The 15,061-nt window shown below is 36.6% G+C and overlaps 1 protein-coding gene across 1 annotated transcript; it reads left to right on the top strand.

The window, feature by feature from the left end:
* Positions 1-2,023: 2,023 nt before the first annotated feature.
* Positions 2,024-13,776, top strand: LOC101630652 (cytochrome P450 1A4-like). Its single transcript, XM_012721248.1, has 6 exons — positions 2,024-2,738; positions 3,993-4,116; positions 5,924-6,013; positions 6,098-6,218; positions 9,944-10,030; positions 12,489-13,776. Exons 1-6 carry the CDS (start codon positions 2,103-2,105, stop codon positions 12,787-12,789), a joined length of 1,359 nt encoding a protein of 452 aa, XP_012576702.1. The 5' UTR covers positions 2,024-2,102; the 3' UTR covers positions 12,790-13,776.
* The last annotated feature ends 1,285 nt before the right edge of the window (positions 13,777-15,061 follow it).

Genomic DNA, 15,061 nt, shown 5'->3' with positions numbered 1-15,061 from the left:
AGAGATGCGGAGGGTGAGAAGATTCACCAGGGACAGAGTGGGGAGCAGAACAGGCAGATCAACGAAGTACACTGCTGAGGGGAGCAGCGGGCAGGTCAGAGGAGAGGTCTGCCACACCATGTGGTCACCTCCGGGACAGGCGGGGATCGAACTCATGCGGAATTGGCTTAAGCTTCTTAGTGCAGTGCTTTAACCCGCTGCGGCCACCAGGGAGGGCCCAACAATCTGTTATTATTAATGGGAACGGTCTTATAAAGTCAGTATAATGAAAAGCAGAAACACAATGACTTCCTCACTATTTTCTTTCTGAACACAGTGAAAAATGTTTTGTGAATTGTAGTTGCAAAGTTAGAGACTCAGTTTTTCTTTATAGTTTTAAAGAGTATTTGGTTTCCTTTTTTTCTTACACTATCTTACTTTATTACTGAGGTAAGCAATTTTTTTTTTTAAAGATTTATTTATTTGTGCATACAGAACTGGGGTACAGGCCAGAGGCTCGGGGGCGGTGAGAGGCTTCACCAGAGACAGAGTGGGGAACAGAACAGACAGATCTACGAAGTACACTGCTGAGGGGAGCAGCGGGCGGGTCAGGAGAGGTCTGCCACGCCATGTGGTCACCTCCGGGGCAGGCGGGAATCGAACTCATGCAGAAGCGGCTTTTGATTCTCAGTGCTGTGCTTTAACCCGCTGCGCCACCAGGGATGGCCAATTTTTAAGGAATGTATTGGTTATTCAAAATTTCTCCTTCAGCAAATTATCTTTTACTCTTTTGAACTGCTGTCTCATAAAAGCTTTGCAGGTTAATAAAAAAAAAAACTTCCCCTCTTCTCCTGCATATTGCAAATACTTTTTTTCTGGCATGCCTTATAATTTTCTAGCATTTTCTTTTCATATCTAAGTTTTTGTTTTGTTTTGTTTGGGATGAAGGGCTGTTTTTTCTCCCATAAAATTGCTTTCTCACTTTTAGCTCCAAATTTCATTTTATAGAAATCAGTGCCAACCAACATGGTGTAGAGAGCCGCATTGTGTCTGTGAACTTGGAAAGGTGAAATAATCAGACAAGAGAGGTGACAAAAGGGCTTGTTTACATACTCAAAGTAGTTAGAGCTATTTATACTGAGGACAAGCTTGAAGGCAAACACACCCACTTCTAATTCTTAGTACCAGAATATAAGGAGAGTGTTTTTTACCACATTATCACTTTCTTCTGAACTGAATGGAAGATACATTCATTGCTCTTTGCCAGAATCCATTTTTCTTTTAAGTCTAGAAGAAATCTTGATCTAGTTAAAAATCAAAGAGAACTGGACATTTACACTGGTCAGTGAGTATACTGTCCACCAGTGTTATTTTTAACATTTTATAATTTGAGTAATGTGGACAACTGTGTTTTCTTTGAAGGCAAGCAAATTTGTGTGTCTTTCATAGTTAGCATATGACCTGTCTAATATCTAACAAAAATGGTTACATATGTGTGAAAACTTTTTGGTGGGTGGATGAATTGCAAATAAAACAAAGCAATTCTAGTTCATTTAAACAGGAAGGAACTTCAATCCAGGTGAAGAGCTCATGGAAGTACCAACAGCGATGAAGATCATCTGGCCCCATCATAGAATTGAAGCATGGGGGTGGGGGAGCACAAAGTGGGGGGAAAACACATGGACTGTGGTGGTGGACTAGGGTGCTTGGGGGTAGGTGTGCTATGGTGACTGCACTTGGCTGAGGGAGGGAGAGGGTGCACTTCGTGAAATCTAAACGGGCAATACTGTCAACTATGTAAACCAATGGTGCTTCAACTAGCTACAAATTGTACTTTTCTTCTTAATGTCTGAAGGGAGAAAGATTACTTAGTCTATGCTTAGAATGGCAAAAAATAAGGCTTACATTTTTCTGTTTTAGGTGTTTCATTCCTGAAAATGATATTTGACATGGCAGTCAACCCTGGAGAAGTGACTGTATCTCTCATAATTTTGTTGATGATTTTTGTGTTTGTAAGAACCCTTGGAAGTAAAGGTAGGAGGCAGGTGTCTCCTCCTGGCCCACGATCCTTCCCCATCATAGGAAATCTTCTGCAGCTTGGAGACCATCCTTATCTTACATTCATGGAGATGAGGAAGAAATACGGAGATGTCTTTCTTGTCAAACTTGGCATGGTGCCTGTAGTGGTGGTGAATGGGATGGATATGGTAAAGCACGTATTACTCAAGGATGGGGAGCATTTTGCAGGCAGACCTAACATGCATACATTCTCCTTCCTGGCAGAAGGAAAAAGTTTTTCATTTTCAGTCAATTATGGAGAGAGTTGGAAGCTTCATAAGAAAATTGCCTCTAATGCTTTACGGACATTTTCTAAAGCGGAGGCAAAAGCCTCTACTTGCTCTTGCTTACTTGAAGAACATGTCGTCTCTGAAGTTTCTGAGCTGGTAAAAGTCCTCACAGAGTTGACTTCTAAGAACAGTAGCTTAGACCCCAGAAGTGCTATCACATGTGCAGTGGCCAATGTTGTCTGTGCCCTTTGCTTTGGCAAGAGATATGAGCATGACGACGAGGAGTTCCTCAGAATAATTAAAACCAATGATGACTTACTCAAGGCCTCCAGTGTGGCTAATCCTGCTGATTTCATCCCATGTTTCCGTTACCTCCCACTAAAAATTATAAATGGTCCCCGGGAGTTTTATCAGGCCTTGAATCAATTTATTGCACTACATGTACAAGATCATCTTACTACATACGATAAGGTAAGGATTTAAATTCATTTCACAAGATCATCTTACTACATATGATAAGGTAAGGATTTAAATTCATTTGAGTAAAGGGTAATGATAAAATGCACTGAGAATCCAGGACATTGTATATATTCTTCCTAATGTGCCTTATCCAAACTATTATTAAATGCAAAGTCTAGCCAGTGAGATTAGAGTGTAATATGATTTTCATAGCGATACCCTAAGAGAAGAGGGGTATCTCTGCTCTTCTCATCTCTTGATGAGTCAGAAATTTCCTTCGTGTGTAGAAATTTCCTTATGTGAGAATGAGGAATTTGTAATCAGCTGATAGATGATGACCAATATGTAGGTGAGTTCCTTGAAGAAACGACTGGATGATTTTGTCTCTTCCATTTTAAATCTGAAACTACTTTCTCAGATTGAAAAATATCAACTTTTTTTTTTTTTTTTCAGAAAATGCGTTCAATGATTTTAGAGACTACTCTATAGGCTGTTTTGAATTTATCCTCATAACCTACTTAAGTTCCATTATAATACAGAATTGAAGTTTGAGATAATAGCACAGAACCTTAGAAAGGTTTGATACATCTGAATCCATTGAGAGATTCTGACACAATTTGATGTTCCACAGAGAGTAAGTTTCTTTCTTGAAATTTGTTACTAGAATGAATCCTGGCTCTTGGCTGCCAGTTTGCTAAGAGGAAAACAGGAAAAAAAAATGTAAAAAAATTGGTAATTGAGCACATGAAACTGTGTGTGGATTTAAGCCACTCTAATGAAAGGAAAGGGCAGAAAGCAATCTGCTTCAAGGTACCAGATGGGCTAAGTAGAACCAGTAGTGTAAGTGAAAGAATTTGTAAGATTTTTCATCTTGTCTTCCCATTTCCTCAGTATCCAAGAAAACCTTTACAGTTGCTTTGGAAACTCTATTATATCCATGACCTAACAATTTCTCCCTAATTTAGCCTCTGTTTTTTAAAAAATGTGCTTCCAGACATAGGTATTGCTTTTTATTGATTAAAAAAAAAACTGTAAGAAGAAAGCTAAATTTGATGGCTTAATTTTCTATTTTACTCTCATAAGGAATGAAGTAGCTTAAGGAATTGACAAACTAAATTGGTTAATAAATGATCAACTTATATTTTTTATATTCCTAAGCTAGTTGGCTTCATTTCAAATTGCACTGTGTGTGTCTTCTTGCTGATTTTCCTATGTGATGTGAAATTTAGAACATACAAGTTATCATGCTTAAGGTTCACTTTCCAGGACCACATCCGAGACATTACTGATGCTCTAATTAATGTATGCCACAACAAACACGCTGCTATCAAAACAGCCACCTTAAATGATGATGAAGTCATAAGCACCATGAATGACATCTTTGGAGCTGGTATGTGAGAGCATTTGTCAAATAAAAATTAATTTGTAATTTATATTGTTTTCAATTCAGGGCCCTTCTTTTTTTCAACACTGGCCATTTTATGTAGATCAATTCACTCTGTATAAATAACTTGATATTCTACCTTTTCCCATATCATTTTAAAAAACTTGGTTTTCATCTGGGTAGAGATTAAGTTAATCAGAGTCCCTAGCTCATGTGCATTAAATATCATTACTCATGCAATCCATGGTCTTGTTCACTTATTTATTATTTTTATCCCCACACATCCATTTCTTTTCCCAGTTCATTGAATTTTATTCTTAATCTATTTGAAGTGTTTTTTGTTTTATGCTTTCATATAAAATAGGTTTATGTTGTCATGCAGTTTATATTACTACAAGCTTGATGTAAATTCCATTAATTTCTTATTTCTGCTTCTAAAGGTTGAATTACAGTACACATACCCATATTTTACCCTGTTATATATCAATATATCAGTTTTACCTCTTTTGGAAAGAAGAAGAAGAATTAGAAAGAAGAATTTCTCTGTCACCTAATGAAAGGATTCTTGAATTTTATTTATAAATTATCAACTAACTAGTAATATGTAACAAAATACTCTGTTAGGATAAACTAGTGAGCTCTATTCCATTTATTTTAGTGGATACAACTTACCATGACACTATTCATCAAATCTACCTTATTATTAATATTGCTATTTTCTTATTTGAGTTTTTTAATTTATCATTGAGATAATTTGGATTCCCCTTTCAATGTAGTCAGGTTTTCCCAGAATCATTTATTATAAATTCAATTTTTATGTACTCTTCCAAGAGTAAAGTAGTTATGTACTTAAGTATTGGTAAATAATTAAAGTAGTAAACCTATTATTTACACAGGCAGTCTCAGCAATTGGCTATAAGGTCCATGATTCTACAGTGTGCAAAATTAGTGTTTTTCATGCAATATTCATAATTTGTTCTTTCTTTTGCTCCATCTTGAACATTCTGCATCAAAGTCCAGTTATTTCTATTGTCTCTCTGATTTTTAACAACACTAAATATTTCACAAGTATAATCATAAAGTATTTGTCCATTTGTACATAGTTTATTTCATATAACATAATGTTCATTTATATTGTAGCAAGTGTCAGACTCACTTTTAAAGGTTATATAAAATTCCACTGGATGTGGGCCCTCGCTGGTGGTGCAGCGGGTTAAAGCACTGCACTAAGAAGCTTAAGCCACTTCCGCATGAGTTTGATTCCCGCCTGCCCAGGAGGTGACCACATGGCGTGGCAGACCTCTCCTGACCCGCCCGCTGCTCCCCTCAGCAGTGCACTTGTCAGTCACCCTGTTCTGCTCCCCACTCGATCTCTGGTGAATCCTCTCACCCTCTGCATCTCTGGCCTGTACCCCAGTTCTGTACAAGTAAATAAATCTTTAAAAAAAAAATTCCACTGGATGTAGAGAACACATTTTATTTATCAATTCAAAATATTAATAATATTTGGGTTGTTGGCTATTGTGACTAATGTACAAGTGTATACAACTATCTCTTAGAGACCCTGCCCTTAATACTTTGGATGTATACCCAGAAATAGGGTAATGTATCAAATAGCTTTCATAATAAGTGGGAGAATTTGCCTATATTTTGAAATACATTCTAGTATATAATGATGTTTTTATTGTAATTTTATTTATGTATGATTACATTTATATCCATTCCACTAATTATTAGTATTCAAATAGGAAGTAATTGACAATTTAGATTTTCTAATTTTTTTCCAGTGACAATTTATCTCATTCTTTTTCAGGATTTGAAACAGTATCAACATGTCTATATTGGAGTTTTCTTTATTTGATATACTATCCAGAAATCCAAGCCAAAATTCAAGAAGAAATTGGTAATCGTTTCAGATAAAAAAGATAATTACTATAATTATTATTTTTGAAACCAAATATAAAAAAAAAACCCTTTTTTTTTAAAGATGGAAATATTGGGCAGAAACCACCCCGATTTGAAGACAGAAAAATATTACCCTACACAGAAGCTTTCATAAATGAAGTATGCAGGCATTCCTCCTTTATTCCTTTTACTATTCCACATTGGTAAGTATATGGTTTTTCTTTAGCAGCAACCAATGGTGGAATAGAAGAGAAGTAAGGAATTTTAAACATTAAAATACTTTAGTTAAATGCCATATTATGTTAGTTATTTTTAAAAATTTATTTATTTATGCAAAACGAACTGTGGTACAGGCCAGGATTTGCTAGAGACAGAATGGGGAGCAGAACTGGAAAATCCACTGAAATACACTACTGAGGGGAGCAGAGGGCGAGATAGAAGAAATCTGCTGAAGCATGTGGGTCACCTCCCTCGTCAGGAATGGAAGTCTGTGCTACAGTGGCTGCCAATATCTTCATAGTGCTGTGCTTTAACCCCTTGCACCACCAGGAAGGCCCCTAATTATTATTTTAATTTTACTCTTCTTCTTTTTTTTTTTTTTTTAAAGATTTATTTATTTGTGCATACAGAACTGGGGTACAGGCCAGAGGCTCAGGGGTGGTGAGAGGCTTCACCAGAGACAGAGCGGGGAACAGAGCAGGCAGATGGACAAAGTACACTGCTGAGGGGAGCAGTGGGCGGGTCAGGAGAGGTCTGCCACGCCATGTGGTCACCTCCGGGGCAGGCAGGGATCGAACTCATACGGAAGCGGCTTTAGATTCTCAGTGCTGTGCTTTAACCCGCTGCGCCACCAGGGAGGGCCTACTCTTCTTATTTTAATTTGAAATTCTCTAACAAAAATTTTACATAGATCTAAGACATTTTGTGACTATTTTTTATAACTAAGCAATAATGGCATTAATTTTCATCTATGTGTACTAATTAAATAGAGATAAACTTCAAATAATGGAAGATTCAATCATAACAAAATGTCATACCAGCTCTAAAGTGCCTGTGAACAGTCCTATCTATTGACGTGACCTCATTTTCAGTAACTTGGAATTTTGCTAGACAATAGACTTAGGAAATTGGTGTTAAAAGTAGCCCTTTGTAGATATTAGAAGGTTTATTGAATCTTTTACCAGACTGACAAATGTATGCCAGTATAGATTAAGAAGATAGACTTTATTAAATATAAATGTGGGAAACCAAAGTTCCAGTAACTCTAGTGCTTTCCATTTCACACAGTTAAAATAAAAACTGAAATTCTCGTAGTTTTTTCTCTTCCCATCTTTAAAGTGAAAGAGTGAGGATGTCTCTCATCTGGGAAGCTGAGATAGACAGGGGGCAACTGGCACAGCAATATGTGGTCTCCTTAGCGGAGGGCTTAACGGCCAGGACCCCTAAGTGAGCAAGTTCAAGCTAACCCATGGAGCAACACAGCTCCATGTACTTTGCCTCATTAATTTGCTCCCCATATGAACATATGATTTAGAGGGACCCATTTCTTTAGATCTTCTTTCTGGTTGAAGCAAATTTCAACTTGAAATTTTTAAAGAGAGGTCTTACATTTAAAAAAAGAGCTCTTTTGTCCTGTGACTTTCACAAAGTGATTTTCAGGGGCTTCATAAAAGAAAGGTTTATGCTTTTACTAAGTAGTAGAAATGAGAGACCCTGCCAAGATGAATGAGATTAATCACCTATTTGGGGATTGTGAGAACATATCTGAGGGTCTAATTGATAGCGAGAAATATATTTTTGGAATAGGTGTTCATGATATCATTAAAAGTAAAAAATACGTTAATTAACAAAATTAAAAAAGCAAGTAAATTGGACAATGAAAGTAGTATGGCACAAAGCAAGAATATTTGCACAAGCACAAAAGATTGCTATTTGGAACTATTATTTCTTCCACACCTGGAAGTTTAATGCCTTCCATTCAAAATAACAAAAATATATATTTTTTAAAGATTTATTTATTTGTGCATACAGAACTGGGGTACAGGCCAGAAGCTCAGGGGTGGCAAGAGGCTTCACCAGAGACAGAGTGGGAAGCAGAACAGGCAGATAGATGAAGTACACTGCTGAGAGGAGCAGCGGGCGGGTTAGGAGAGGTCTGCCATGCCATGTGGTCACCTCCTGGGCAGGCGGGAATCGAACTCATGCTGAAGTGGCTTTAGCTTCTTAGTGTTGTGCTTTAACCCGCTGCACCACCAGGGAGGGCCACAAAAATATTTTTTAAAAAAGTTAAAATGAATTTAGTAAAATTAGCTAAATGGAATAATCTTATGTAAAGGGGCAAAATTTTACATATAACATTTATGTATACAGATACATACACACACAAGATCAAACAGTGCCCTGATCAATTTTTATTGCATGTACATTTCTTAAAAGCTATATAGAAATAACTTTCATAAATCAAGTTTCAGGAATATATTTTAGAGAAATCCTATAATTAATGTATCTATATATTAGATCTTTCTTTAGAATAAACACTTCTAAGAGTAGATTAGTGGGAAAAATGTTACATGTTAGGTCTCAACAACATAGGAGCATTTAGTTTTTTATATATAGTAAAATTTGAACATTTGAATCCATAAAGACAACTCAAAACAGGAATTTCTTGAAATATGCAAGTGTTTATGCTTAGGAAGAGGGAATCCTTCCAGAAACTAGATAGATTTCCTGTTAACCCTTTCCTTTTGTTGGGCTTTTCGGGCACTCAGTGAAAGATACTCACATTATTTACCAAAGTTCAGCTGCAAGATGAACACAGTTGAGTCAGTCAATAGATGTTAAAATATTAGAGTCTTTGAATGACCAGAGCTAGTTACATAATTTGGCTTGGTGCCACACTAAGTAACACGACTCTTATTTTACACTTGACTTGGATGCACCTAGTCTGGCAAGACTATAAAAACCTCTCGTTAACTCAGTGTCTTATTGATGTAGATGCCACAAACCTTCTCTATAAGCTGGCTAATCAGAAGAGGGAACCCAGAAACAGCTAAGCCAGTTGTGTCCAGTCTTTTCTCAAATTCATCACACGGAAATGTCACTGCTTTTTCTCTGGAAAGGAGTGTCTGGGCTAGCTAGTAAATTAGGGAATACTAAATGGAGAGATAATTTGATTTAATCTAATATATATAAATTTACAGAGGGATAAATGTGAAGGGTATGCAGTATTTATAAAGATTGCTTATGAAAATATAAAAATTTGTTTATTCTTGAAGCAACTAGAGATATTCTAACACAACATCATTTAGTTAGGAAAGAAATCTAGAATAGGTAAGAGATTTGCCCAACGTCTCACTGTTAGCTGAATCTATAAAGTTCAAGGTTCCTACTTCATTCCATGTTTCCATCTACCAAGGATTAGAAAATGCTTGCTTTCATTTTTTTTTTATTGAAGTAACATTGCTTTATAACATTATATAAGTTTCAGGTGGGTATCACTGAAAATCAACAGATGTAGATTTTTTCCCCTAAATTATTAGTATAGGTTGAAACCACATTAGGTACAAAGCAAGTGCTTTATTATTCTCTTAATAATAGTTTCTGGTGTATTGTGATTTATCTATTTATTGCCAACTCTATGTTGGAAATATTGACATACTTCCTACTGAGATATTAGCTTATAGAAACACCTTGAGTTTATTAATCATACAAAATGTTTACCAAATACAAATAATAAATCTCTAATAGGATAATAGATGTAGGGTAGGATATTTTAATTAATGAAAGAATAAGGATTTACAAATGTTACAGTCATTAATTAAGTCACTAAGAAATGGCATTAATAAAAATAGTGAATTGTGGGAGGCAGGTTCGAGGTGAGAGCTTAACTTTGCAGGATGTTCAGTAACGCTGTATCTTGCTTTCCCAGCACTACAGCAGACACAACTCTGAACGGCTATTTCATTCCCAAGAAGACTTGCACCTTTATTAACATGTATCAAGTAAATCATGATGAGTAAGTGTCACTGTGTGGGGCAACAGCATTGGGAGCTGTGTGGGATGAAGGAAAGGTTGCTCAAAGTCCAAGCAGTGTGAGCCCCACAGGGGCTACCCCAGGAAGGTACAACCCCGATGCAGGTACAGTCTCATATTTATTTAGAACCAGGTTCAGAGAAGATGGGCAAGTAATCAAATCATACTCTCTCTAGTCCCTCCTTACCTAACTTTCCTCAAATTTGTTAAGGTAAGGCATTCTAGCTGACCTTGCTAATCCAGCCATAGTGTCTGGCAGTTGTTGGCAGCAGATACTGGTTTCCTAGTGTGTTCCTCACTAGGACTCTTCCCTGGTGAGAGGCTCCTGCCAGGCTGAACACTTAGCTTGACCAGCAGGAATTCTGGGTACCAGGACAATAGCCCCAATAACTATGAAGTCTAGGAGTTCCACAATACGTTGTGGATAAAATTAGTTTATTATTTATTAATATATTATATTCTTCTTAACCAAATTATATTCTTCTTAACCAAATTTCACTCATTCTGTTTCTCCTTAAGAAGTTGGAAAGAACTCACTTTTTCTCCTCACTGGTAGTGGGAAGAATGGTAGCTAATAATACAAATCCAATTTCAAAAGCAGATTCACCCAGTGAAGAGTGAGACCAGGACTTCATGGCCTCACCCTCTGCATGGGTGTGGCCAGTTTATAGTGCCTGGAACATAGAATTTCACCCTATATGGAAGGGCAGGCTGAGGTGAAGTTACCTTGTGCAGTGAAAGTGACCATGATGATGATGATGATGGTAGTGGGAGTATTGATTCCCGCTACTATTTTGAGACACCCTGTTAAGTGCCAACCAAAAAGCTTGATATATCTCTCCTAAACCTCAATAATAATCATATTTATTGATGTTACCATGCTCTCAATTCTATGGGTTAAGAAACTTTCAGCCAGAATAAATAAATTGCTCGAGATCATTTGTTCAGCAGATAATAGAAACAAGATTAACATCCTATTGTGTAAATTCTGTTTAATGGCAATCAGGGGCTCATATTGTCAGATTTGACTAATCTGGGTGAACCTGCCTTCATGAGCACTCAGTGTGCTATAAGCTTCCTACTTCACCTGAGATCTCATCTGTATAGTGTTCATGCTTCAGGCTGTTAAGGAGGGAGGGATTGTTCTGTGTACATAACAGTACTTTCGCAATCTCTGTAACCAGCACACTGTGGAATACGCTATTGTCAGTCCTGCTACAAAGCTTATTAGAGAAATTGACACCTGCATTCTCCATATCTGTGATCTAATCAAATAAAATTAAGCATTTTCAAGCTGTTTTAGAGGAAATATTGTGAATTTCATGACATTTATTTCCAGTTAATATAGCCCCTAGTCTTTTAAATTCTTTAGTATCCTAAGAACTCGTAATTATATTTAATACTGAGTACTATTCAAACAGGATGAGATAACACAGGTGCTACTAAAGACATGCTCTTTGTATGGAGACACTCGCTTAAACTATGTACCTACACACTTGGTAGTATGAGGAAATTATTCAAATTTAATTGAAACCAGAGGTCACAAACTTAAGTATCTACTGAGCAGTAGTAATCCCCTTGCCAGAGCAGCAGGGAGAGGTGACCTTCTCTGTCTCAGTAACCCAAGCAAACTATCGACAAGCAGAACTCCATCCCAATGTTAGTCCTTTCACTTCTAAAATAGAACTTGGAAATGAAGATGGCCATATGGAGTCTTCTGATTTTATGTTAGCAACAGTGATCATTTTTAAAGGATTATGAAAGCAAAATAAATTTATAGAGAACTGAGATGACTTGTAACTCTGGTGCAGAGAGAAACACATTTTTTTTTCCTAGAAAGAGGATTGCATCTCCACACAGAGACCCCATTGCATGTGGGTCCCCAATATGTGGCTGGGGGGTGTCAGGAAGCATGCTTGTGTTAGTTCTCAGAGAAAAGCCAAATATGGTTCCTGTAACAAAATCTGGAAGAAGACAGAATTAGCCAGCACTTTGGGAACTGTGGGGACCCCTCCTATATGGCTCTTCTCTGTATGTTGTAAGAAGGCTTTTCCCTAGTTGTTTTTGAAAGGTGTTGCTTAAACAGCATCATCATTTCCAGTCATTTTGTTTAAAGCAAAGAAGAGTGGATAGTTATTAATTTTCCTTTATGCCATAAGTTTGGAATATTCTTACGAGAAGTTGGTGGAATGCTTCATTAAAATGATTAAAAAATGAAATAAAAATTCAATATTTTATTCATTTAACGAAACAAGTTACTTTGTGAAAATTAAGTATACTTATACTAAATTTTATGGCATTTGAACTTACCAACATATAACTTATAAAGTGTAGTCTAACGCATTATATGCAAAACAAAATTACTGTGGGAAAGTTGGTAACAGTCGTCAGAATGATAAAGGGGCTACTCTTCAAAATTTTATTTTGTCTACTTTATACAGGACTATTTGGGATAATCCTAATTTATTTATACCTGAGAGGTTTCTAACTGAAAATGGGGAACTGAATAAAAGCCTTGTTGAAAAAGTTTTGATATTTGGAATGGGAATCCGCAAATGTCTCGGAGAAGATGTTGCACGAAATGAGGTGTTCATCTTCATCACCACGGTCCTGCAACAGCTCAGGCTGAAAAAGCTCCCCGGAGCAGCCCTGGATCTGACACCCACGTATGGGCTCGCCATGAAGCCAAAGCCCTACCGACTCCTGTCAGAGTCCCGCGCCCTGGGGAGTGGGCGTCCTTAGACTCTCACTTAGTCTCCGCGGGGTTGGAGGGTTTCTTAGCTGAGTCAGAAAATGTATGCGATTTGAATTTATTTCAGAGAGCATTTAAAGAGTATATCCTTCAGCTGTGCTATTAGTTCAGTTCTTCCTCTATCTCAGTACAAAAGTGCTTTTTAGGTTTCTGGGGCAGCCTCAGTTCTAGTCTCACAAGGCTCTTTCAGGAGGATAATGAAATGCGATGCAATTCAGGGATTTTATAACTGTCTGAGGTAGTGGTGACCCCATGTCAGATGACTTTGAAAAGAAGGGACAGACGAGTGTCAAATTGAGCAGAGAGACAAGGACCTTTGTCCTTCCCTTTTTAACAGTCTCAAATAGGTATCGTTTTACACAGAGGGTTCAGAATAAGAATAATGTTCTAATGACAAATGTTTCTTTACATGGATATGGGAAATAGGTGCTCAAGAGGTAACTCAGGGAGCTAGAGTTGCCTAGGATAGCAGAAGTATACTTTGTGGTGGTAATAAATGAGAGGCAGAGAAAAGAGAGGAAGGCATATTTCTTCAAAATGCTTATACAAATACAGTAGCATTCTGAGATGCTGGGGTTAGGATATCAACATACATTTTGGTGGAGACATAATTCAGTTCATATAAACATATTATAAGATAGCAATAAAAATATTCATATACTTTTCTACATAGGATCCAGTACTGGGTATATACTTCTTTCATGGAATTTGTTAATGAGTTAAGACATATAAAGAACATAAAATGAACAGTGGGACACCATGAATTTCAGAGTGAAGCTTTAAAGCGTGTTGTGTTACAAAAGACATAGAATTCAAGCAGGGTGATTAAAAGCCTTCTGGCGTCTAACCCGAATGAGAGGTTCTATTCTGACTTTAGTGCAAATAAGAGCACTGAGAGGTGTGACTCTAGATAATAACCAGCTCGATCTGGGATATGACAATGGAAATAGAGAAGTTAAATAATTCAGAGATGTTGAAAATATAAATCATTAAATATAGCCTTTCGTCCCAATATAAATAAATACGAAATTATTTTGGAAATAAACAAATTAGATTACATCACACTTTTTGAAAAGGATTTGGAAATTATATTATCCCCATGACAGTGTCAAACTGAAGGCATTCTACATTCCTGTCTCACCCACCCACCGCACCCCATTAACAAACTACCAAATCCTCTTTGTCCATGACAATAATGGAACAGCTAGAACAAAAATCTTGGTGTCTGTTTTATCTGGTACTTTCTTTAAAGAATAGTGTCTTTCCAAGTTATTATTTTTTTAACAGTAGTCAGATATTATTCAATAATTTTTAACACATTGTATTATAAAATGCTAAGTTTTATTTTTACTGTATCCTTAAGGCTTACTTAGATCGTGTACTACTGGGCTTTTTTTTAGTAATTCATAAACTTACATTTTATGTATTCTTTAGAAACTCTGGTAGAAGGATAATAGGAAATAGGAAACATAAAAGCAAAATAGGAATAGTTGGGTTATTAAAATGTAACAAGTTATTTTTCATTGTATGTATCTGCTGATCAGAAAGTAAAATTTATTTTATGAAATATAGTGAGAAGCTACAAAATATGATAAAATATTATGTCAAACATTAATATTATATGAACCTAAATGCTTTCAATGATCATCTGGAAATGATATGCTAAACTTGTGACGACTATGGAGCTGTGTTGAGAATATGTGATCCATGCATCAGGGTTAAACCAGGCTGAGTGAAGTACCTAAAGTCATTGCATATGAAGGGAAAAAGAGTGACAGGAACTAGCTCTCTTGCTACACACCATGCTTAGAGCTGCGGTTTTTTTTGTGCCCTCTTGGGGCTCTTAGTGACCCCATGAGTGGAGGTGAAGCTCAGTCTGGAAACATTATCTGCTCCATGAAGCGAAGGACACAGAACATGCCTGGATCCCAGGGTTTTTCAAAAAGAAAAAAAATTGGACCAAAATTGATAATGGCTTTGCTATCTTCCACATTGCAATTTCTACTTTGCTTCCAGTTAAACCTATCATTCATGGGTGATATGAATCCACATGACTGGATGAGAAATCAGAACTATTTTGAAAGGCAGAAGCAGTCTTTGGGGATTTTGCTATCTCCATAACTATTATTGAGTCTGCAAAATCTATAGATGTTTCTAGGCTCTCAAATGTATGCACACATTAATTTTTAATATTCACATAGCATCTCCCCATAAAAACTTTACATTCAAACTTAAACAAAAACAATGTACTATATATATATA

Source organism: Condylura cristata, unplaced genomic scaffold (assembly GCF_000260355.1).
Source record: "Condylura cristata isolate star-nosed mole 26May11 unplaced genomic scaffold, ConCri1.0 scaffold00006, whole genome shotgun sequence".
Taxonomy (NCBI): Eukaryota; Metazoa; Chordata; class Mammalia; order Eulipotyphla; family Talpidae; genus Condylura; species Condylura cristata.
The sequence above is the reverse complement of the archived record's forward strand: the minus strand, read 5'-3'. Positions and strand labels throughout refer to the sequence as shown.